At 42.3% G+C, this 23991-nt stretch overlaps 2 protein-coding genes across 3 annotated transcripts in view; both read right to left on the reverse strand.

Moving 5' to 3' along the window:
• The window catches only part of NUDT3 (nudix hydrolase 3), a 38106-nt gene extending 32856 nt beyond the window's left edge, over nt 1-5250 (reverse strand). The window contains exon 1 of the mRNA XM_048498065.1: nt 4596-5250. Within this exon, the coding sequence (XP_048354022.1) occupies nt 4596-4694 (99 nt within the window). The 5' untranslated portion in view covers nt 4695-5250. The remainder of the gene's footprint in view (nt 1-4595) is intronic.
• A 9530-nt stretch (nt 5251-14780) lies between these two features.
• RPS10 (ribosomal protein S10) lies at nt 14781-21990 on the reverse strand. 2 transcript variants are annotated; one of them, XM_048498066.1, is made up of 6 exons: nt 21847-21990; nt 20593-20742; nt 19529-19700; nt 16248-16325; nt 15985-16040; nt 14781-14874 (listed from the first exon to the last, which is right to left on the reverse strand). In XM_048498066.1, exons 2-6 carry the CDS (start codon nt 20740-20742, stop codon nt 14833-14835), a joined length of 498 nt encoding a protein of 165 aa, XP_048354023.1. In that variant the 5' UTR covers nt 21847-21990; the 3' UTR covers nt 14781-14832. The 2 variants fall into 2 exon arrangements, with proteins under 2 accessions (XP_048354023.1, XP_048354024.1); XM_048498067.1 differs by lacking the exon at nt 21847-21990 and adding an exon at nt 21712-21832.
• Nucleotides 21991-23991: the final 2001 nt, after the last annotated feature.

Here is a 23991-nt window from a genome sequence, read left to right on the forward strand (position 1 = left end):
TACAACATTGAGAATCAATGTTTGAACCAAAGGAACCAACTCTGTAAATACCTCACATTCAGTCTAGCATACAGAATGTCAGAAGTAGCAGAGGCCATAAATCCCAGGAGTTTTTGGATGCAAATGAAATCTATTATTGAAAAGACAGTGACTAAAGACCGTATGGCCTTGAACCATGCCATTGGTAAGAAAACCTTTGTGAAACTGAATCCAACATTGCTCCAATAAACTCTATATTCAATATAGGTTCTAAATAGGATCTTTCAGTATTAATTAGCAAACCTAGATTAGTCAGTCTCTGGGAGGCAAAGGCCAAGTTACACTCCAGTAATGTCCAGGAAGTGACAACAAATAACCAATTATCTAAGTAGGGATAGATAGCACACTTTCAAAATTAGAAAGGCCACTATGGCTGACAAACATTTTGTAAAGGTATGAAGGATTGGAGCCAAAAGATATATGCAAGAACGTATTAATACAATGGAGATCCAGGATGACCTCTTACTATCACCCTTCTTTTCAACAGGGAAAGACCTGAAATAAAATTCTTTTTCAGAAAAGGGAGGGCTGATTTGACTGATGTCAGCCTTTTACAGCAGCATGAAAATCTCAGCTGCCAGGAGTGGTGAAGAAGTCTCGGAAGGAGATGGTGGAAAAAACAGGGAGGAAAGGACTTAAAACAAAACCAATAACCTGGTTTATCATAGAAAGAACTCAACAATCCTGAGTGATGATGAACCAACAACAGTGGCGACCCATCACAAAAATGACATTCAGTGTCCTATAGTCATGTGTCTGCTTATCCCTAGATGGGGGATCCCAGGAGACTGACCACCTTGTCTCCCCTTCTGTCTGGGTTGGAAATGTTTCCCTTGATGTTGGGGAATGGATGTAGATCGGAAACAGAATTGCTGGTTGTAATGTGTTTTACTATATTGTAAAATTGGACATTGGGATATTGGACAGAATTAAGTGGAAAATACCTTTGTTTAAACAATGTAGTGCTCTGGGAAGTAATACCCAATGATCTCATAGTGAGACCTTTTCTGAGCCTATCTAGGATGGTATTCATCTCCTCACTAAAGAAGGTCTTACCACTGAAAGGAAAGTCTTCAATTCTGGCCCTTCCTAATGAGGAAGACCTGAGCCAAGCGTCCCTCCTTAAAAACCACTCCCAAGGCCATAGCTCTGCTGGCTCTGTCAGCCATGTATCATGCAGCATTTAACTACTGTTTTCTTAACTTGGAACCCTCAGAAAATAAGAAAAGTACCCAGCATCTTTTTATCATCTGGTAAGGAGTCAATCATGTGGAACACATGTTCCCTAAGGAACATATAATTGCAACCCATTGCCACAGTGAAATTGGAAACTGTGAGGTCTAATGCATTTGAAGAGTACACCTTTCAACCCAACATGTCTAATGTCCTCCTCTTTTATTAATGGGAGATGAGTGGCAACCAGCTGTATACTGGAAGGGTAGCACCTTCATGACTAAGGAATTAGGAGTGAGGTGGTGAAACAGAAATTCAGATCTCTATTGTTTGGTTTTATACAAACTCTTCACTTTCTTCATAGAGGCCTGATCAGAGAAAGATCTAACCCAGACAACCTTGGCAATTTCTTGAATGCCCTTAATTAAAGGAAGGGTATTGGCACCATAGAGGACACTCATGATTTAGGACATCAGATCCGACAGAACATAGTCAATGTCCAAGGCTTTAGTCATTCAAACCAGCTGCTCTGACTAGAGCTTTCTCCTATGGATGAACTAGAGATGAATCTCTGACCTTGTCTCCAGGAAAAGGCATGACAGTATCATAGAATCATAGAGTTGGAAGAGATCCCAAGGGCCAACAAGTCCAGCCTTCCAGACCTTTGACCATTTTGGTTGCCCTCCTGTGGACTTGTTCCAGCTTGTCAATATCGTTCTTGAATTGCAGTGCCTATATTCAATGCCAGACTTCAAGGGGTAACTATCAACAGGATCTTGACGGGAGTGGGGTGAAGAAACAAAATCATATTTCAACATCTAAGGATGGTGGACAGTTGATCTCAACCAACAAGAAGAGATGCAACACTGAGGAGGCATATTCCAATGAGCGCATGGGAGCATATATTCCAATGAGCGCATGGGGGCATACAACAAGGAAGAGATAACTGGGAAGGATGCAGGAAACCTTGCGATTGACAAGACAAATGCACCAATGTCAATTGGAGGCTCATAGACTCCAACCGCAACTATGATAGCCATTCCAACAAGTAGACTGATGGTGTCAAGAAGATGGACAACATGGAACTAGTGGATCTCACCGTCAAGAAGACAAGAGATCAGAACAGAGCCGAGATCTTGGGTTGATGAACTGAGGCGTTGGATCGGTTTATTGGGATCAAGGCAAGGGCTACAATCGACGTTGAGAAGATACCTCCAATGGAAAGCCAGGTAATTTAACTGTGGATGTGATGGCAATGAGACCTGGGTTTGAGAAACAAGTTGTTTGTTGTGAGAGGTACTTATAACGTTCTTCTTTACCTTCTTAACAGGGTGCTCCAAAACAGTTCTTTTGCCATGAAAAGTCAACTCAGAAGACTGCCAAGACAGAATTGCAGCAACTGAAAACACCAAAGGTGTATATATTTTGTGGAAGGAATATCCACCAAAATGAGAGACTTTTCCCACAGGGCTGCCTTAAGCCTCAATGCCTGTTCAGGCCAGGCCTTTGGAGTGAACAGGCAGCAAGAGGGACATGTATCAGAAACAACGGTCTCACCAAGACTGAAGCGGCATACTTCATGCTTATCATTCTGACCCATCTTTGTGCTGCACTTGACATACCTCTCGAACAAAGAGATCATGAAGGAAAGAAATTCTGAAGTAAAAAAAACCAAAGTGCTCAGCAAAGCAGGTTCTCTCTCCACAGCAGTGAAGAGAGAACTGAGGGAGGAGCGCTCTCCCCACCTCCTTCCACATGACTGTTCGGGTGGAAGATCAGCCTCCTCTCAGCTTTGGAGGGTAGGCAGGATTCAAGTGCTCAAAAGCTTCTAGAAGCCTTCTGTCAGATCTCCATGGCCTGTCTGCACCTGCATATCCCCCTTGCAGAACTGCACTGAAGTCACAATAGTGGAAAAAATGTCATACTTTTAGATTCTGAAAATGTGGTCCTACAGGAAACTGGTTTATAACTGTTAGTATTTATGTATTCTATGCCATCAACACACATGATTTCCTAACACATGGTTCTCAACCTGGGGGCTGAATGACCCTTTCACAGTGGTCGCCTAAGACTCTCTGCATCAGTGTTCTCCATCTGTAAAATGGATAAATGTTAGGGTTGGGGGTCACCACAGCACGAGGAACTGTATTAAAGGGTTGTGGCATTAGGAAGGTTGAGAACCACTGCCCTAACAAAACTTTATAAGAGAAGGAAAAGTTCCTACTTCCTTCCCACTTTCAAACATAATAGCATCTGCACAGGCAATTGTTATTGTTCTGCATACTTAAGACAACACTGCAATTTTTGTTTTAACAACATATGTTTTTATTAAATGCAGCTTCTTGAAGCCATGTACTTCCTATTCTTTGTGTGTGTATTATGTGCAAATGTGCCATATCAGGTCACAGCCGTGGCTTTATGCTGGTGCTCCTGTTACGCTTCGATGCTAATCGGCACTTTCCATTTTTACCTTTACTTTGCTTTCCTAACTCTCAATTCTTTCTCCTTACTCATCAAATAATTGCAGTTAAAACATCCATTTCCTCCCTTCCCAGCCATTAAAACTATAGTTTCTCCATATTTCACCCTTTCAGAAATTAATTTCTGGCACCTCTTAGTGAAGACACTGGCGAAATACCTGGGCAAGGCTCCGTAACCAGCTAAGACTTTCAGCTCTTCCTAATGAAGTAATTGTTCGTAGCAGGCAAATGACTTCGCATGGAGAAACAACAATCCAGCAATCCTGTGATGCTTACTTGGGAGCAATCCCACAGAACGAAGTGGACCATATGTCTGAATAAACCATGTAACACTATCTACTTCACACACACACACACACACACACACCCTCTTGAGAAAGGAGGGAGAGTGTCTCCCTTCAACAGAATAGATAGCAAGCAGACTTTTTGGAAATGGACTGTAAACCTCCGCTTCCCACCCCCCATGATTTACACCCAAGGAACAGGTGCTAACGAGAGGCGTCGAGTCGACTCTCGATTAGCCACTACAGGTCAGCATTACTAAGATATACGCTTTCTGCAGAACAGATTACAGACGAAAGTGCACTGCTCGCACGCGCCCCTTCTCAGCCTCGCTTCCTTTTCGCCCCACTAATCCTCCGGGATCCCCCACCCTCCCAAGCTCCTCCTCTGGCCTCTGGGTCTCGCAACACCACGCAGCTGCCTCCCCCCCCCCCATTCAGTCCCTACATGAGAGCCTCCCATTTGCCACACCTCCTCTTTCTCTCTTGCATGTCGAGTATCCCAATACTGTACTATCTCCCCTTCGACGCTCTTCTTCGTCCGTTAATTCTCCGTCTTCCCCGTTCCCTTACTTTTCTCCTCCACCCCCACCCCCACTTCGGTGTCTGCTCGTTCACCCACCTCGTCCTCGCTTTCGTTGCGGAAGCAGAGGCAAGCCGCCCGCTTCTTGTATCCGTCCCCGTCGTAGGTGCGAGTCTGGTTGGACTTCAGTTTCATCATCCTCTGCTGGGGGCAGGCCGGGGGGGTAGAGCCACCCGGAAAGCAGCTGTGGGATGAGCCCAGCAAAGGGTGTCGTCGGCTCCGCGGTTGGGAGGGGAACAGTCGGGGGCTCCTGGTCTGAGGGGGGAGGGGGACCCGCTATCCCGGAGAGTCTCGGTCTCACGCGCCGGGAGGGAGGGAGACCCCTCTGTGCGGTCGCTACTGGCTACTAATGCTGCCACCCTCCGCCCGCCGCCTCATTTCCCCTCTCAGTTCTTCCCACGTCGGCACCGCTGCTGCTACCAGCGCTCCGGCCACCGCCGCCAACGACGACGACCGCGACGCCATCTTGGGCCAAGCTACGTCAACAGCGCAGAGGCACCGGGCGGAGAATGGCGCGGGCCAGCCCTTCTCGCTCAGAGGCTTCCGCGCAAGCTGCGTAAACGTGAACTGGGAATCGCTCGCCCCTTTCTACACTGGACACCCGTTGCAGAGCGTCTCCCAGCGCGAGGCTTTCGCCCAGTTACGTTCAGTAAAACGGTCTCGCGAATAAGGGGGCGGGGCGCCTGCCGCGCTCCGCCGCCGCTGCATCCTCACGCCACCTCCGTACGCGAATGCTAGACTGAGTCAGATATCGTGTAGCTTTGCACATGGCTGCTGGTTTGACAGCAGCTTTGCGTAAAACGCCTATTTCAAGAGAAACAATGCCGCCGTTGCGAAGAGCAGCGGCACGCCAAAAACGTAGCGAAACAGAAGTCTAAGCCTCAAATTAAGAGGGCGGGGAGAGAGCGGTTTCAGAGAAGCAGAAGAAAGGGTGTCGTCTTTTTCTGTAGCGTTATGAGAAACAAGAAAATCACACCTGTGGCAGAGAATTTACTCTTTCGATTCCCTTACCGAAGGACTGAAACTAATGGACCTTTCTTCTGTCTTTTGTGAGGAAATTGTCTACCTACCACACAAGCGGCAACATTTTATCACTGAGAAAATGTGGCGCGCTCCCCTCTAGATCTTTCAGGCAACATTATGTTACGATACCGAATGTTCTGTGGAAGGTTACTACAATGGTCACAGGCAGAACCTCATGTAGCTAGTTGGTTTTAAAGTCTGTGCTATTATCCTCCTTCACAACTCGGACGCTGGAATATAGCCCACTTACTTGGTGGGACTTCTACATAAATTCAGGTGGAAATGTCTAATAAAAAGATTCTATTGCCACAGCAGCAGTGCAAGTTTACTTATACTACCTCAGACTATTGTCTATGTAGCTAATCTGCCAAGGAGCAGAACTTGGCTTTTTTATATGGGAGATCCTTTACACATAAAATCTCACGGATTGTAGTCCACCATGACGTCAGGCCCCGAAGCCTGATGCTGTTAAGAATCTGGCATTATGAACATATGGAGTTGCCTTATATAGAAACAGATCATTGTTCCATCTGGTCTGGAACTCTGCTTTGACCTCTCCAACATTTTTCTCTTTTTAAGGTTAGAGGCTAGGGTTTGAAAGTGGGTCCTTCTGCAAGCAAATTCCAGAGAAGTAGTCACCCAAATAATAAAGAGGCTTGCAGCACCTTAACGGTTAATTTATTGTGGAATAAGCTCCTGTGAAAAAGAAGGCTCTGGGTTATCAAAGTTTGTGCCACACAAGTTTGTTGATTTTTTAAAGTGCTAAAAAACCTTTGGTGCAGCCTATACAGAAATAAATGGGCTCAGATTATGACTGTGGTATTAGCTATGTGTCTAAAAGTATACGATATAGCACTGAGCTATTACTTCACTTATAGACTGCCTTTCCCACTGTGATCCGAGAACCCCAGTTGAAATCCCAACTCTGCTTTAGAAGCTCTCTGGATGACCTTGGACCAGTCACACATTCTCATCCTAACCTATCTCACAAGGATAAAATGAGGAGAGGGGTCCCATGGAAGCTGTTTTATGTTCCACATTGGAGGGAAAGGCAAGGTACATGAAGAATATCTCCAAATAAATGAACAGAATGTCTTTCCCTAACTGATTAATAACTTCAGCTTTTCTGTGCACTTGGAACTGGAAGTTAAGATCCTTTTTATATTTGGGTGCTGTGTGGTTTCCGAGCTGTAAGGAGCCAGTGTCTCTAGCAGCAGTTCTTCTTCCTGAGCTGGGAAACATTTTAGCCTGCATCTGTGGCTGAGCATCTTCAGGAGGATCTGAAGATCACTCTGAAGATGACCAATACAAGCCACAGATGCAGCATAAAACGCCAGGGAGAGAATCACTGCTAGAACACTGGCCATGCTAACTCGGAAACTGCACAGCACCCAAGTGATTCCGGCCATGAAAGCCTTCGACAATACATCCTTTTTATAGTTTATCCACTGTGTTCCTGCAGATGGACTACATGTTGTTTTGAATGACTTCAACAATATAAAGGAAGCTTCTTCGAAAACTAACAGCCCTACACCACATGACAAATTGAGGTACCTCCTTCTTCAGCAGCCTCCAGAATAACAGGCAACAAGTGTTGCACAAACATTAAGACAAAAGTTATATGAACTTTGAGAAGCCTAGTCAGAAGCACTGTTCACTTCTCTATTCCACTGTTGAGCCATGATCTTTTAATGTGGAAGTTGCTGACTATACAGACGTTTTCCATGGTAGCAAACAAGTTAACTTTGGAAGCAGTGTTGCTTGATTAGATACTCTGTAGCCAGAAAATTCCCATTACATGCCATCCAATACAAAATATTTCCCTCCTAAACTATATAAAGGAAAACCACAGGAGTACTTATTTATGACAGCAAGGCCATTTCTCAATCCATAGTAAATTGAATGTGTGCTAAGTGCCAAGTTGTTTCCAACTCATGGTGACCCTATGAATCAATGTCTTCCAAAATATCCTATTAACAGCCTTGCTCAAGTCTTGAAAACTGAGGGGCTGCTTATGTTGTGTCTTCCTCTTTCCCTGCTGCTTTCAACTTTCCTTAGTGTTAATTGTCTTTTCCAGTGAGTCTTCTCTTCTCATAATGTGGATAAGAGGACCTTAATAATACTGATGATTTTATGTGTAAGAAACTTTATATCAAAGTCCTTTTATACATTCTGGTATTTAGCATTACATCTAAAAAGGGACTGATGTAATAATTACTGATCAAAATATATTTATTATATAAGAATGATATCAAAAGTTTTAATGAACACATTGATATTACTTGGTCAAGGGGGAAGCTGAAAAGAAATTTGAAAGGGATGTATAAACTCCCCTTTGCAATTGTGGCCTGATGCTGAATGTCTATGCATGATAAGGTGGAGAGAGAGTTTGTTATACCTTGAAGATCTATCCACATGGTGGAGATCTATCCACACACTCCATCATAATGAATGCAATTCCAGAAAATCAAGGGCATTTTAAAATGTTTTCTCTCATTTGTTACTGTTCTTCACTCTTTTATGCTTCACATGATCAGAGATCACTACTCACTTCCACTATGTTTGGTTCATGCAAACAGTATAACTACAGAGTATACTAAAGTGATTCACTTCTATAGTTGCCAGCCTTTTTCTGTAATGTGGTTTACTGTTCCAAGTCTGTTGCTTTGCAATAGCTAGGAAACTGATCTATGCACCCTCCCCTTGACCTACTTGGACTGACCACTGCCTATTTAAATGAATGCACAAAGTTCCTACTTCTTTCTTTTCTTGTATTGCTTTTGTGCAGTTGCACCAATGGACCAGTTCAGTAGCCCAACAGTTGCACGGATATACCACTTTAGAAACTCAGTGTTACATTAATCCTTCATTAGGCATCATGACAGTAATATCACAAGATTTATTTAGATGTATAAATGTATTACAATAAGGATATGTAGAGGTGGAGAAATCAGTCGGGAAGGGACTGAATGCAATAGCCACTATGTTAATCTGTACTGAAAACAAATGGAACAGTCATTCTGAACTCCACTGCATGACAAACTAACACATGTAGACACACTGATGTTTAATACTATTGATTGTTGCTCTTGGAAATGATAATATGGGATTATATCAGAGCACTGTATGCCATCATCAATATGTACATTTATTTGCAATGATGAAAGCAAAGTTACAGAGAATTATTCCATTAATGGATAAGGATGCCCTCATTTCTCCTCTAACTAGTGTTCCAGCCTGAAAACCTAGTTGCTACTTCCTGGTTGGGGTGAAATAGAAACCTGACTGCCCCCAGCAACTGCAAAGTGTGGCCCCTAAACCTGCATTCTGGTGGGCTCTCCTAGAGAATGTAGGAGGAGGTATCTCCTTATCCTTCCAGTCTCTATTAATCTAGGCATGGGTAGACATTACTCTCATACTATGAATAACATCAATTAAATGTAAAGAACAGTTGTGTTGGCTGCTTTACCTGAGCAAAGGCCTGTAGTAAATTAAAAGCAGGGGTTTATCCCAGTGGTGGGATTCAAATAATTTAACAACCAGTTCCGGTGGTGGGATTCAAATAATTTTAACTGGTTTTTTACAAGCACCATTTTAACAACTGGTTCTGTCAAAGTGGTGCAAACCTGCTGAATCCCACCACTGGTTTGTCTCCAGAAAATGGCACTCAGGGCAAGCTCTCAAACCGCTCCCCACAACCTCTTGTGATCTGGATGTTACACTCCTGTTGATACACCCCAAGATCGTATTAGCCTTTTTGTCGCCAAATTAGAATGAATGCTCATATTTAACTTACTGTCCACCCGTACCCCAAGATCTTGTTCTCACACACTACTACTCAGTAGTGCAGCCTCCATCAAGAGAAAGGGGGAGGGAAACAGAGAGACAAAGGGAGAGGGAGAGCAAGAGACACAGGGAGAGAGGGAAGGGGGGAAAGAGCTTCATTGGTGGCTGGGGCGGGGGGGGGGGCACTGCCCACATTCTCCCACCACCACAGCAAAAGTCTTGACTGCTTTAAAATTAAGTTTAATTTACAGCTAGGAAAAGATGGTGCAGCAGCCATTTTGAAACTCCCTGGTTCTTCCAGCCTAGTCTCCTATGGCACCTGAGACTGCAGTGTCTGCCCCAAAAATATCAGAGATGGCTCCTGCTCCCTCTCCAAAGTTTAGAGTACCTGGATGGAGTGGAGACTGAACTGCCTCCAGTAAGCTGGTTGGTTCTGTCTGGCAGCTCTTCATGGGCTTAGGAGATCTACCAATGCTATTCTACGGCCTGAGACATATCCTTATAGATTTGGGGCCTTCTAGAGCCACTGGAAGTTCTGCCCCAGCCATTTCATTCTGGCCCTTCAATGTTCCATCTCCTGGCACAAAATCTTCTTTCAGTGAGGATCTTTCCTTTAACTCCTTTTTCTTTTAGGACTTGAGGAGAAGAAGAGGCCTTTTTGGTTACTCTTCTCTACCACTACTGTTTCTCTTCCAGGGAGCTGCTGAAATAGCAACTGTCTGCACTTTCAGAGCTGTGTAGACTGAAGAACCCAGGAGACACTATACAAATTTGCATAGCCCTGCCTGTACTACTGGGGCATTTTGTAGCAGCCAGTTTTCAGAGCAGACTGCAGGCCCTGGCAGTTTCAAACTATTGCTGTTCAAACAAACTTTTGTACATTTTGGAAGAGCAGCCATATGGGATTTCTATTTCACTATCCTTCAAGCTTGGACAAGAGTGGTACACATCCCGGTCCCTGTTAGCTTAGTGGACTTTTATTGTATTACACAGGACCTTTGCTTTGTCCTTTTGAACTTCAAAATAGGAATGTTAATTTAACCACAGCGCATACTTGGTTCCCAGAAAGTAATTGGGCAGAATATTATCTCGTATCTCCACAAGCAAAATGCTAGGGATTTAGGAACAGGGCTGTTTCAAATTTAGCTGAGCATCTAGGCAAGGCACCTGGAGAATTCCCATATGAAAACTTCATATTCCAGGGTAAAACTTGCTTAACAGCCAAAAGACACATGAAGTTTATTTACATTTTCCAGCAAAAGAAAAAGGTTTTGAAATGTGCCACACATCTATTAAGGATTGTGTGTAAAGTGCCATCAAGTCACAGCCAATGTACAGCAACCCAGTAGAGGCAAGGGACTAATACAGGCGGTTTGCCACTGCTTTCCTCTGCATAAAGATTCTAGTATTCCTTGGTGGTCCCAAATCCAGGGCCAATCCTGAGATTTAGGCAAGAAACATTTCTTTCTGCCCACAAGGCAGCCCAAAACAACCTCTTTTGGGTATTATGGGCTGCAGCTCGAGTGAGAAAGCTGTATATGATCTGTGAACATGATCCAAGCCACTGTCTCAACCTAATTTACTTTGGAGGGTTGTTGTGAAGATGAAGAATTCCATCATTGCTCTGAATTCTTGGAAGGATGGAATAAAAATCTACTACACAAAAGTTATTGGACACTATATGTTTTTCACTGTGTATTCATGCAACATGTATGTCCTCTACTATCATGCCTTCCCAGAGCCAAATTACACATAGTGTAACATAAGTATGTGAGAATATAGTGACAATTTACATTACACATTTCAGTACGTGTAAGAATCCTTTATTGTTATACATGCTGAAATGTCTAGCTAATAATTTCCCTGCAGATTCAGTGTTTGTCTATCAGCCCATACCATCTTTTCTGCTCCTATGTCGTTTTCTTTGTGACCTCTTGCTCATATTTTGCAAATTTCTCTTGCTTTCTGGAACAAAGGCCCTTCCATGGCCTTTCCTTCTCTATGACCTCCCAGTCCAGTGCAGTGTGAAATCAACCAGTCATCAAGTAGCAGTTGCAAAGCCTAGCTTAAGTTGAATCAGCCTTCTATTAAGATACAGGAATAGCTGCATAACTTGAAGGTTAGCAAGGTGGTCTACTCTTTCAAAAGGACAACAACAGACAGCTTCAAGTATACCCTAACTCCCAGTTGCACAAAAAAATCAAAAATATATCGGCCAGCTGAAAAATGCTAATTTTTCAGCTAAAAATTCATCAGATCTGGGCCAGAAGGCTATTTCAGTTACAGAAGTTGAATGGGGTATTTCTCACCACCATCTTTCAAGGTCAGTCATTGCTAGATTATTGCATTTTGTTACTATTGGTTCAGTTAAATACATTCCATGAGAAGGCTTGGGGGAGGGGCAGTTGAACTGCAGAGTCTTTGGGATTTTTAATGCCTTAAAAGCACACCACTGAGCCACTGAGGAGCAGGAGCAATAACAAAAATAAATGCCCTCCAGACATCCATGTAATTAGCTAGTGTAGAAAACATGCCAGCTTGCTCAAACTAAGCAGGGAACACAACACAGCTCCATATTCGTCTGCACAAGCTCAGATATGAGTAAACAAGACTTGCGTTCACTATGATCCCAAAGCATTAGGCATTTTTTGGGGTGGGCGGAGTTCATATTATTTATTTTATTTATTTTTTTATTATTAGTTTTATATATCGCCCTCCCCCCTGAGGGCTCAGGGCGGTTCACAGCAGGTTAAAACAACATTAAAACATAATTTAATATCAATTATATAAAACAGAACCCATTTTTAAATGTGGATGGCGTCTGACTACTCCCCTCCCTCCCTTGTGCCCACGGGAGGCTAGATGACACAGTAGATGTCTTTTTTTAACCAGGCTGGCCAAACGCCTGGCGGAACATGACATATTAAAACATGACTGAAAAGACTCAAAAGAAAAAGAGCTGTTTCCTATTTACCACCAGAGAGTTAACTCAGATCCTCTACAAATAACTGAAAACAGTATTAACCCTAATCTAAATTAAGCCAATGAAATATTCTTCTACTGCACATCATCAAAACGTTTAAACCACATCAACCTAACCACATCCTTACACTATAGTGCGACTAGAGAGCCAGGCAGCTTACAGCCCATGGCAAGAAGAGAAAGAACTCTTGGCTTTTACCTCTTCATCTACGGTTCACAGCCACAGTCCTGTCAGACCCCTGATGGAACCATCACTGGGGCTGATCACCATTGGGGTTACCTGCTTCAAGGAGGTACTGGGGCCTACTGAGCTGTAGGTTTAAGTGGTGCGAGTTTACTTCATTTTGTAAGTTGCTTTGAGCCTCTGGGGTGAGCTGAACACAGGGTAAAATATTCAAATTCAAATCTAAATACGATATTTTATATACATGCTACAACAATGTATTTGACTTCTGGTAACCTTAGTGGAGAGCAAGGGGCTATGCAAACCACTGAAGTTGTATCCTCTGGAAAAGAGGCTTTTGAGAGCTTGGAGCAGATGTTAGGTGAATGGAAGCTTCACTTTGTAGTCCGAAGAGCTTGCAACTTGTTTTAAGGAGGGGAAAGTGGAAACATCAAGATTCTGAATTCTGCACCCATTTCTCTGTTTGTACAAATATGCTGGGCTAGCAGATTTAACTCAATTGCTCATTACTCCGTCGCACCCATAATCAGTTTTAAGGGTCTTCAATCATGTAATCCAGCTTTCTCATCTGTTCACAGATATGAATTTCGCCACAACAGAGATAAAACAGGGAAATTCCAGGAATGTTTCCATTAGATCTTGTTGACTTTATGTGTACAGCAGCGCTTACTGCAGAATACCACACATTGCAGCAGTGCTTGCCCTCAACCACAAGATGTTATTCTACTTGCAAAATGTAGAAGGCTCAATACAAAAGGGCATCAAAACATAGCACTTAGGACAGAATTCCTCTGTATCTTCAAATGAAACAGGCTCTCTAAAAAGGCCTTTGCCAGTGGTCCTCGCTCCCTCCTCTGGAGTTTAAATTTCCCCTTCAGAACACACTTGAGTTAGGACCATTAGTAAAAGACTTGTACCTTGTTATACTGGTTTGCCATCTACTGGCAAAACTGTGTATTACACACCATATAGATTTCGAGTTCATTTTAACACTGTATGTTTTAGTAGTCCATTATGGAATCAGCAAACAGACAAGACATCCTTCAGTGATCAAGTTTGCACTCAACTTTTTTCTTTCACTGAGTTTCCTTTTAAAGGTTTACCCATAAATAGCCATCAAAGGCACTGGATAACTGGGTGGCTTTTTGCCAGTCATTACCTCCATGAAATGACTTGGTGATCTTCGTAACATGGTTCTCACAAAGACTAATAAAGTATCTCAAAGACAAGCTCTCAAACAAACCATCACAAGTATTAATACTGTTGACTCTAAAACTAGACATTTTGACTCCAAAACCTGAGGGGGGGAGGGCAGTGATCTTCAATGTAAATATATGCTAGGTGGTGCTGTGGGTTGGGGGTCTATCACACTTAGGTGGAATTCCCCACCTATTTGGTCAATGACCCAGCTTGTCTGAGGCCATACTACATCCCTCAGCTGCAGTGCTTGTGTGGGGAGTATCTTCCTAGCCAGCCAGGGTCTTAAGGGCGGGGCAGCTTCTGAGAACCAGCAAGCAACTGAGCTTGCGGGTTCTGCACCTGCTGGCTCGCCCAGCAGATGTGCAGGCAGCAAAAGCGCCTCTATTGCCCATGGGGTCTCTCGAGTTTGGAGCAGGTCCCCGACTTGAAGGATGGTGGGAGCTTAAATTCAGGGTAATGTTTTTGGATTTAACCTGTTATAGGGGAGAGGGGTCACAATCAGATGGTAAATCCCCCAAATGATAAGGCTGAGGCAAAATTCTCTTTCTACCCTAAGTAGCTTACAGAATTAACAGGATACCTTATGAATTGAAATCAACTTCCTCCAGTGTTTGGCTTGATCGGGCAAGATGCAATGAGCTCTATAACATTCAGTTATATTGTGCAGCTTACTGTTCTTCCAGGATCCAGGTCTTTAAGTAACATATTCAACAAGGAAAAGGGCAATAGCAGGGTATGGAGGACATGGCCACAGAAAGAATGGCATCAAGACAGAGAATTGTGCCAACAAATAGTGCTGGGTTCATCTGTCCCCTAGACAAATGGAAGCCACTGTAGTCCATCACCAATTAGAGCCTTCTGGGCATTCATCAGAATGCAATACTCACACACACCCATGATCTGTCCATAATGCTACTTTCCTCCTCCTCGTTATATTTTGAGGATCATCCTCTTATATTACAAAAGTAACACTGGAGGTTAGCAACTGCACTAATACTTCACTTCAGCATCAGGCTTCACAAAGTTGAAATAATGAAGGACACAATCAGTGAAACTGACACCTATTTATTATACACAAAACGGACCAATAGCTGCAGATTTCTACTGGGGCGGCTGACCACGTCCACGCCCAAATCCCCCTCTCTGCAAATTGGAAAAGAAAAATACATGTTATAAGCAAATTGTAATTATTAAACTAAATTCTGGTTTTTTACATGCCTCCTTGGTGCCTGTACACCCCTTGTCTGAAGAAAGTTAATACAGGTCCCTATATTCTAAGATGGGTAGAATGAGAGATTTGATGCTGCAAGAGTTACATTATAACAAATACAAGGACCCAAAGGGACCACTTTAGCAAGCATGGTCTGAGAATGCTGGAGAAAAGCAGCATGGTACATCTTCAGCATTTGAACATTCAGCCTCTAACCATTGTACAACTTCTAGTGAGTGAGGGTTTTTAAGCAAGAACCTGGTCAAACTGGAAATGTAATGGAATGCATTACAAAGGATTAAAGACATCGCATATAAAAGTGTTTTCAGCACTGAGCTGGCAGGAGAAGACACACTGTATTGATTAGTCATCAAACAACAAAAATCTAAGGTCAAGAAAAACCCTCTACAAGGTGCATTGTGACAATGCAGGAAAAAATCAGGGGGAAGTTAGCTAGTACAAAAACAGCACTGGAGATTTATACACACACATAAGCTGACTATGCACAGTCTGCCTTGAGTCCCTATGAAAAGGGCAGATTATAAAACCATAAACCACTATATCCACTATTTATTCCATTTATCTGGTTTTTAAAATGGATAAATAGTACAGGAATCTTGTACTATCACTTCACAAAGCACAAAATCCTAGCATACCAAGAGTCCCCTATGCTCAGGGTTAGGGTATATTTGTAAACCCACTTCCATCTGCTGGTGATTTTCATCCAAGCTTTAAAACTAGCTGAATGCATCCTTTAATGTGCACCTGGGACCACCAATGGTTGTATGTGCCTTGTCCTCCACAAGTACACTCACACTGTGGTCTTTACTACCCAGTCCTAGTTGACTTCTACTTTTAGTCTGAGTGCACATCCCAAATTTGGGAGAATTCCAGACAGTATCAACAGAACTATGGAATGTACACTAGCCGGCCAGACAGTGGTTGGGCCTGACAGGAAACTTCAGGTAGAGAAAAAAGCCTCAATCTCCCCCAGAAAGCATTGCCTTTGTACAAGAGTAAATATTCTGCATGACAATACTTACAAACTGAAATTCAGTAGCTGCCCCAGCACCAGCTTCAGCTTTCTTGTCTGCACCAACTGGAAAGAGAAACTATTATTTGGAAGGAGCTCATCTGTATCACACCGAGCTTAAATAGCTGAAAGTTTTTTCATCATTGTATCTAGTTCAAAAGGCCAATCGAGATTTGTGGACCGTTTTCCACCCTCTGTCATCTCTGACAGGAATAATACAGAAAAGTCAAAGATTGGCCATTCTATCGTTTTAGCCATAATTTCAGCACTTACGAGGAGCAGCACTGCGTCTGTATGTATCCCGGTCAGCTTCGCCACGGGTAAGGCGAGCAGGACGTTCACCCTCCAATCCTGAAATCAGAATGGCAGTTAATTTTTTTTAAAGGAATCTGCAACAATACAGCAAAATGCACAATTAATGAAGAGGGTCTTGCTGAAAATGCTAAAGTATCATTCAAAGTTTCCAGAGCTATTTACAACACAGTACTGTTAAAAGCTGGACAACTAAGCTATGCCAGAATGGAATTTCTTCATAATATCAATGGCTCAGTTAAAGCAACTGTTCAACCATTATCCACCATAAAGTCAGATACAAGTCCTTTGATCTGTATCCTCTACAACTGCCTTGCTTCACAGCTAGCAGAAGACACATGCTTATTGCACAAGAGTTCAATGTACTATACATTGACTGTACACTGCCTTGTCCTTATACAGCACTTGTCCACAATGTATTTCATGTTGCCTACTCTATTCATTACACTACCCTCTGAACTACTCCCTCTCACTTGAACCTAGTCCCTTAAAATCCAGGACATGCCCATGCTACTGTTTCCAACTTGAGAAACACAAGGCATGATGATCTCCATATCCATATATTAGAGAGACAGAGAGAGAGAAAAATGTGCACGTATTAGCAACCTATTGTATAAATGGAAGACTCAACAGGAGAATATTACGTTACATAACCAATCATGAGAATGAAACAATGGTACAATAAAACATTACTCTTTTAGTCATATCAGAAGTGTCAAAATCTGCTATCAAGAAAAATCTCCATGAAAGCCAAGAAATGTTACAAAGTGACTCTAAACAAAACATGCCTCGCCTTTAAAAAGCACTACTAACCTTTTAGACAGATTCATGGAGGACAGGTGGCTACTAATCATTTTCACAGGCAGTAAATATCTAAATAGTGTTAGAAGCCCACACCAGGGAAAGGCCTTGGCTTATGTACTGCTCGTGGACCTTTTAGCAGAACTGACTGGCCAGTATGTGAAATAAGATGATAGATTAGATGGACCACTGATTTGATTTAGGAGGGCTCTGCTGAATCACAACTATATCCCCAAGACAGATATTGTCCATAAAATGATGAGTATTGGAAGCCAAGCTTACCATCTGAAAATGGGGAAAGTTAAGTTCTCCTTGTTAAAACACAGAAATACTACAAGCATCACCCTAATTGATTCGAGCATTATATGAGCTCTTAGCAACTATCACCATCTTCATTCTGTGGTTGCAAATCCCTACCAGCATCAGTCTCTGCAATGAAGTCTAATTTGCCTGGCAGGTGGGCACACACAACAAATAGCTACATGGGATGTCACCACAAAAATGGAATGTAACCTTGAAGAAGTCTCTGTAAACCAATTGTTCCAAGTTGTCACCAAAATCTGCTTCCCTTAAAGGCTGAATAAGTATCAAACAGTGATTTATGTTCAAAAGTGATTTATGTTTTTACTATGACTGGGGATACAGTCAGATGAAAACCATCATGCCCAAACTAACATTGTTAGAATTCTGTAATAACACAAGTGCACCCAACAGTACTAAGACTTCACTAGGTTGGATCCAAAGGATCTGCACTGCTGAGCCTGCAAGGGGAAGGGCAGGATATAAATTTAAATAACAGTAGAGCCTTCCAGGTTGATGGAACACACTTTTACCACCAAAGCAAGGCTCCACTAACAGAGAAGTGTCCATTGTACCTAGAAGTAGTATTCATGAACCACTCGAAATCTGTAAATGCAAATATTCTTTTGATCTAAAGAGAATGGCATGAAAACACTAAATATGCCTAAACATCAATAGGAATTAACTTGGACAGGAGAAAATGTGATCAGTTAGAACTGCATATGATCCCAGGACTGGTGTAAATAATTTCCCCTCACGGGGACCATGAAGTAGTTGGCTACAATGTGGGGGGACACTTTAGAACAAATGCATCTGCATACTGGCATTATCACCTCACATTTTCTCACTTCCTTGTTTATTTCCAGAAAATGATGTTACCACTTGAAAGCTTGATGTGTATTTTGCCAAATCAAGCTCCTTCACAATACTATCTACTTAACTTTGCTTCAATGAAATACAGTTGCCCTGGACATGTACAAGAGCTGCTTCCAATTTAGGAGGCATTAGAATCCATCTCATTTTCTCTAAACGACAGTCTGAAATATACTTCGCAGAAAGAGTGGGAGGTCTTCCACAAGCAAAACCAGCAGACGCTTAGAAAAATCTGAACTGAATCCTAGCACAGGTTTGTGCTAAAGTCAAGAGCCTAATCAGCTGCGAAAATCTGTATTCAGTACAAATGTAGCCTCACTCCACTGTCAATTTGTTATGCTACACATAACTGCATATGAGTATTCACACTATTGGCACTTCTTGCTGCAGCAAGCTCTACTCCTTTTCACTGGGGTGCACACCTTTGCAGCTTGTTCACATGTTTTCTCCACTCCTGATCTACTGTATGACTGGGGAAGTCCACAAGACCTCTTCACAGGGGGTCTTCAGGAGGACTGCTCTTTTGCCCAGCTGTTTGTTTACCTGGGATTATAGCTACTAGAAAGTGATTTCAGGTCTCCATACAGTATGTTCCTTGTTGACTAATGTTTTATATTTTACAATAAGCTGCATGTATGCTGAAAATAGTAATGTATTTGTTACACTATTAATGTAAATACACCGTTAATTCAATTTTAAGGAGCTTTGGCTTTAGAGAAAAGTAGAATATATATATTTCAAATACTATTTTAGCATAACTATTAATAAGCATAAGTTGTGCAGCAACTATGTCCCCAAATGTTTCTAACAATATTAACATACACAAGTACATCCTTACCTACAATTCTTCCTGACAATAAAAAGCAACCCAGAGACTATGTCAGTAGCACATCTACACATGCAACGTTGCTTTCCTCAACACCTCAAAACCACACAAGTCACTCAATGTCTCAGGAGCTTCATTTGGCTGTTTCCCTGGACACCTGTCGCTTTTCTGAGCATCACTCCCCAGTTTAGCATCTATCCCGAGTTTCAGGAAACCAGGCATGGTCCTTGCCTGGGGAGGCCCTATGATTAGAAACTGGTTCCCACCTTGAAACAGCTGCCATTGTAGTACTTAAGTTAAAAGACTCCCAGAGGTGCAGGTCTTACACCAGGGATGAATGTTAATGTGGCTCTTTCAACTGACAGTAACTGCAAAGGAGGCCTGCCACAGGGCAAGTACCACTTAAGTAAATGAAAAACCAGTTTTCCCAGCCAGCGCTTACCTTTGGGTCGTGGTCTGCCAGTTTCAGGACGGCTGCGACGTAAAGTGGCAGGCACAATTTCTGGTGGCAGATGGAGATAATCCCGCAGGTACTGGATGCCTTCATTGGTCAGATACCAATAGAAATGTCTCCATGCAAACTGCTCTTTGACATAGCCACGGGATTTCAGCGACTAAACAAGAGACTGTAGGTTACTCCATTTGCAGATTAACAGCTGAAGCTAGTGTAACCCATGCCATTTAGATATTTGTGTTTTGGTTGGATCTTAGGACCCAGGGGACTAGAGCTCAGTGAGCTTGCTTACACATTGCCAACTGCAAGACCCCCACCCTCCTCAACTGATCCAGCCTGCATTAGAAGGCCCACAGTTTAATTGAGGAAACTGCTTATTTTTTTACACACCCAAGTTGAAGAAAGACCTTCAGCAGTTACAACATACGCAGAAGAACAAATGGGATAAAGAAGCTCTGCCTTGCTGTTTGGACTTTCTCACTTTTCTTTATTTACTGAACACTGTCTGTAACTGTTTTGGGTGCTTTTATTGAAAGGCACTGAAGATTTTGCACAATACATAAACATATATATCCACTTGATTTATCTCTAATTGATATAAAATTGTTGTGTTTAAAGGTCTGTTAATTTGTTGAAGCAATTTCATATTTGTTTGACAAGCCACATGGTACTGTCACTTTGTTAAATTTTAAATTTTCCTAGATCTCCAATGGAGATTGATGTAGCCAAGGATGAGTTGATTATACACTAACATTTATTGACAGCAAGTGTCAGAAGCTACACTAAACAACGTAACAGAAGTTTCTACCCTGAATACCTGACAACACATTAATGACAATTTTTAAAACATGATTAAAGTGACAGAGAGAAAGAATATAGGGCACAAAAGGAACAGGGCAGATTTAACAAGCAGATACCATGCTGCAGCACACTGCATCATCAAGTCACACATGTTTACATAATAGGGTCCTTTCTATGGCAATAAACTGATACTGCCTTGTCTTTTTTGTCTCCATGTTAAACAGGCAATTACAGTCTATAGGCTCTTCTACCTGCATTGCTTTCATGACGTGAAGGTTGGGCACATTCTTGTCAGCCAGCTCTGGGTGTTTTGGCATGTGAACATCTTTCTTTGCTACCATTACTCCCTCCTTAAAAAGGAGTTCGTAAATGGCAATACGGTTCTTCTTAGGCATCAACATCTGCAAGACATAAAAATTAAGATATCAGCAACAGTTACAAGTAATGAACCCCCATGTTGTATCAAGAAAAGTTGTGTCATTTAATCTAACACATTTGTTTACTGCTCTGCCTAAACACTGAGCAGCATGAAGGCAAAGCTTACAGTGAAATGTTGTGCGTGTCTTCAAAAATATAGTAAGAGAACATCACATGCGCAAAATTCCTTTTTAGTTACCAACTGTTAAGGCACCCCCTGCTAGCAACTACAAGAAATCAGTTAAATGTTGGCTGTAGTCTTTTATCAGAAGGCTGCATAAGAACTTTCATATCAGAACTTGCATCCAAATAAATATATATTCTTTGAAAATGCACACCTAGGCTCATTCCGCACATGCAGAATAATGCACTTTCAAACTGCTTTCAGTGCTCTTTGAAGCTGTGCGGAATAGCAAAATCCACTTGCAGACAGTTGTGAAAGTGGTTTGAAAATGCATTATTTTGCGTGTGCGAAAGGGGCCCTAATGTTGATTAGAATGTCAGACAAGGATCTGGGAGACCTAGTTTCAAATCCCCACTGTATAACAGAAACTCAGTAAGCGACCTTGGGCCAGTTACTCTGGTGAGGCCAACCTACCACACAGAGTTGTTACTAGGAGTATAAAATAAGAAGAGGAGCAATTGATTTCTGTAACCACCACCACCCTCCCCCCAAAAAGGGGAGAAAATGCAAGATGCAAATAATGAATATCAGACAATCACACAACGCAATCAGCCTGATTTTGATCTCTTTCACTTAAAAGCCTGAAATTACTTTTCTCCCTCCATTTTCTTTCGCTTTTGGAGAAACACCACCAAGACGCACAAAAAAGAGACAATGAAGTTTGCCCTATTTGCATTTTCGCGCTACAAAAGAAAAAAAGCAAGGCCTGCCTTGGATTTCCGCCTCCCCAAATGCTGTCCTGTTCCCCACCCCCTTTTCTGCTCTCTACCTCTTCTCTGACCACAACGACCACGGCAGAGAAGAGGAACAAAAGGCAGAGATGCAGCCAGGAACGAGGCTTGCCCGACTAGCAGCAGGATGGGGCCGATAGAGAGAAGATTTAACTGCCAGAGCAAGGCCCTACCGTGGCGACAGCTTTGGGCTCAGACGCTGAAAAGGAAGGAGCATGCGCAATGTGACCATTTCCTGCTTCAAAAGGACCTCTGCGATTAGAGGTGGCTACGTGAGAGCCTAAAAGCGCCTGCTCACTATCAGACTGGCGAGTCTCATAGCTGCCAAAGAAAAGCGACTGGTTGATAAATGTTTGTACAATGATTTCCACTGAAGCGCAATCAGAAATTTCTTCAGAAGGCTAAATTTAAAAGTCATGTTGACTTTTCAGCTATTGTAAGGCTCTGAGTGCCTCTGGAGTATCGCTTCCCACTCTGTGTTTTTGACTGCCCCCCGGGTTTCTTCTCTTTTCCATAAATATGTGAATTGTACAGTTTTATGTGCTGAATAATTAATTATGCATTTTATGATGCTAAAGCAGTAATATAAAGTTGATAAGAAAGCATTAAGTGTATTTCAGTGCTTCCCAAGATTTACAGTTTTTCAGGGAGAGGGGATTTAAAAAATGTTTTCTCAAAATTTCTGGGAATATTACACTCCTAGGAATTACTGAAATAAAGTTAAAGACAAATTAATCTCAATTCTGCTTATTCCCTTGCAAGTACCTGCGAGGTTCTATCCAAGATCCTATTGATGGGAGATGTTATAAAACTGCCACAGATTAAGAGCAAGTTAGTATAAGATTATTTGAATAAATGTTTTCTTATTAATCTTATGTAAAAATATGTTCCTTTATGCAATCAACAAAAGTTTTATTCTTGTTTGGTAGCTTTTGGAAGTTATGTTCTTGAGCAGAGAAGACTGCAAGAGGACAGTTTCCAAATGGAAAGTCATGTAATAGCTTTCATTAGGATCAATAAGAATATCACAGACAATGTAATGATTGCAAGAGGCATAGGCAGCTTTAAAAGGGGATCAGACAGGTTCATGGAGGATAGATTTATCAGTGGATACTGTAAAACAATTGCTACACTTATTGAATAGCATCAAATATAATTATGGAAGTAATGAAGATGAATGGGATTCCAGCTGTCTCCAGCAAGGTTCCTGTGTCTTTGCAAGCTGTATTGACAGACCACAGAATGTCCTCTATTATGTCATATCCACAATGGATGCAACTGTGCTACTCAAACAACTGTCTGTTAAGCAGCTTGCAAAAAGATGCAGGAGCCAGGCTAGAACAAACGATTGGGAAAAAGGTTCAGAACAAGCAAAAGGAAATACTTCTTTATTCAACGAGCAATTAAACTGTGGAATTCATTGCCAAGGGTAGTAGAAGGAGCCTCGAGCATAGAGAGCTTCAAAAGAAGATTCGACAGATGCATGTAGGGAAGGTCAAAATTGCTACTAGCCATGGTGACCAAGGAAGCCTCCATATCCAGAGGAAGTAAACCTCTCAATACCAGTGCTGCAAAGCAGTGACAGGGGAAGGCCTGGTCCTCTACATCCTATTTGTTCTACAGGGCAACTGGTTGGCTACCATGTGAACTGGAATGCTGGATGAATCACTGGTCTGATCTAGTTGGGCTCTTCTTATATTCTTACATTTGTTAGTGAACTGACTAGGCTAGAGTAGCTAAATACACACAGATCACTGCAACTGTAAATCACATTCCAACTTAAGCAGGTAGAATTCCTCCTGCACTCCACCATTTTTGGATGGCTGTCTGCAAAGAGTCCAAGAAACAGAAGGACAGTAATTAATAAAGTTCTGCAGCAGAAGCAAACTGCAGATGGGCTCCAAAACACTTCATAAGATACTTTTGCCTTCCTTCCAGCCTCCCGCTCTCACACAGTGGGAATGAAGCACCTTTTGGGGAACACAATGTATACACTGAGCAAATATTTACCTCTTGTAGGTAAGTGCATTGTAACTCTCTCTGCATGTTCTCCCGTAGGTGCTCACTGTGGATGAGTCTGCAAAACAAACATTTGACTAACAGTAGCAACATTCAGAGCTGACTTGTAGACCCCCAAGTCCATGGTTGTGCTCCCTGCGTCCCCCAGTTGTGAGAGAGGGGTATTAACATTAGCATGACATCTCATTGTGCTGCTGGCATATCTGCAAAGGGTGCCTGTTCTTCACTGTGTAACCCCCATGCCCAGAATGGGTTGGCCCAGAATGGGTTGACCCAGTAAGGGGGTGGAGACTCAGAGC

The sequence above is a fragment of the Sphaerodactylus townsendi genome, linkage group LG05 (assembly GCF_021028975.2).
Source record: "Sphaerodactylus townsendi isolate TG3544 linkage group LG05, MPM_Stown_v2.3, whole genome shotgun sequence".
Taxonomy (NCBI): domain Eukaryota; kingdom Metazoa; phylum Chordata; class Lepidosauria; order Squamata; family Sphaerodactylidae; genus Sphaerodactylus; species Sphaerodactylus townsendi.

What these genes read in the sequence shown, in the direction of transcription:
- RPS10 (XM_048498066.1), bottom strand. Translation starts at nt 20,742, where the DNA reads ATGTTGATGCCTAAGAAGAACCGTATTGCCATTTACGAACTCCTTTTT. An exon ending in CAGACGCAGTGCTGCTCCTC is followed by an intron (nt 16,041 to 16,247) that starts GTAAGTGCTGAA and finishes TTCTCTTTCCAG; the next exon opens with TTGGTGCAGACAAGAAAGCT. An exon ending in CAGCTACTGAATTTCAGTTT is followed by an intron (nt 14,875 to 15,984) that starts GTAAGTATTGTC and finishes TCCAATTTGCAG; the next exon opens with AGAGGGGGATTTGGGCGTGG.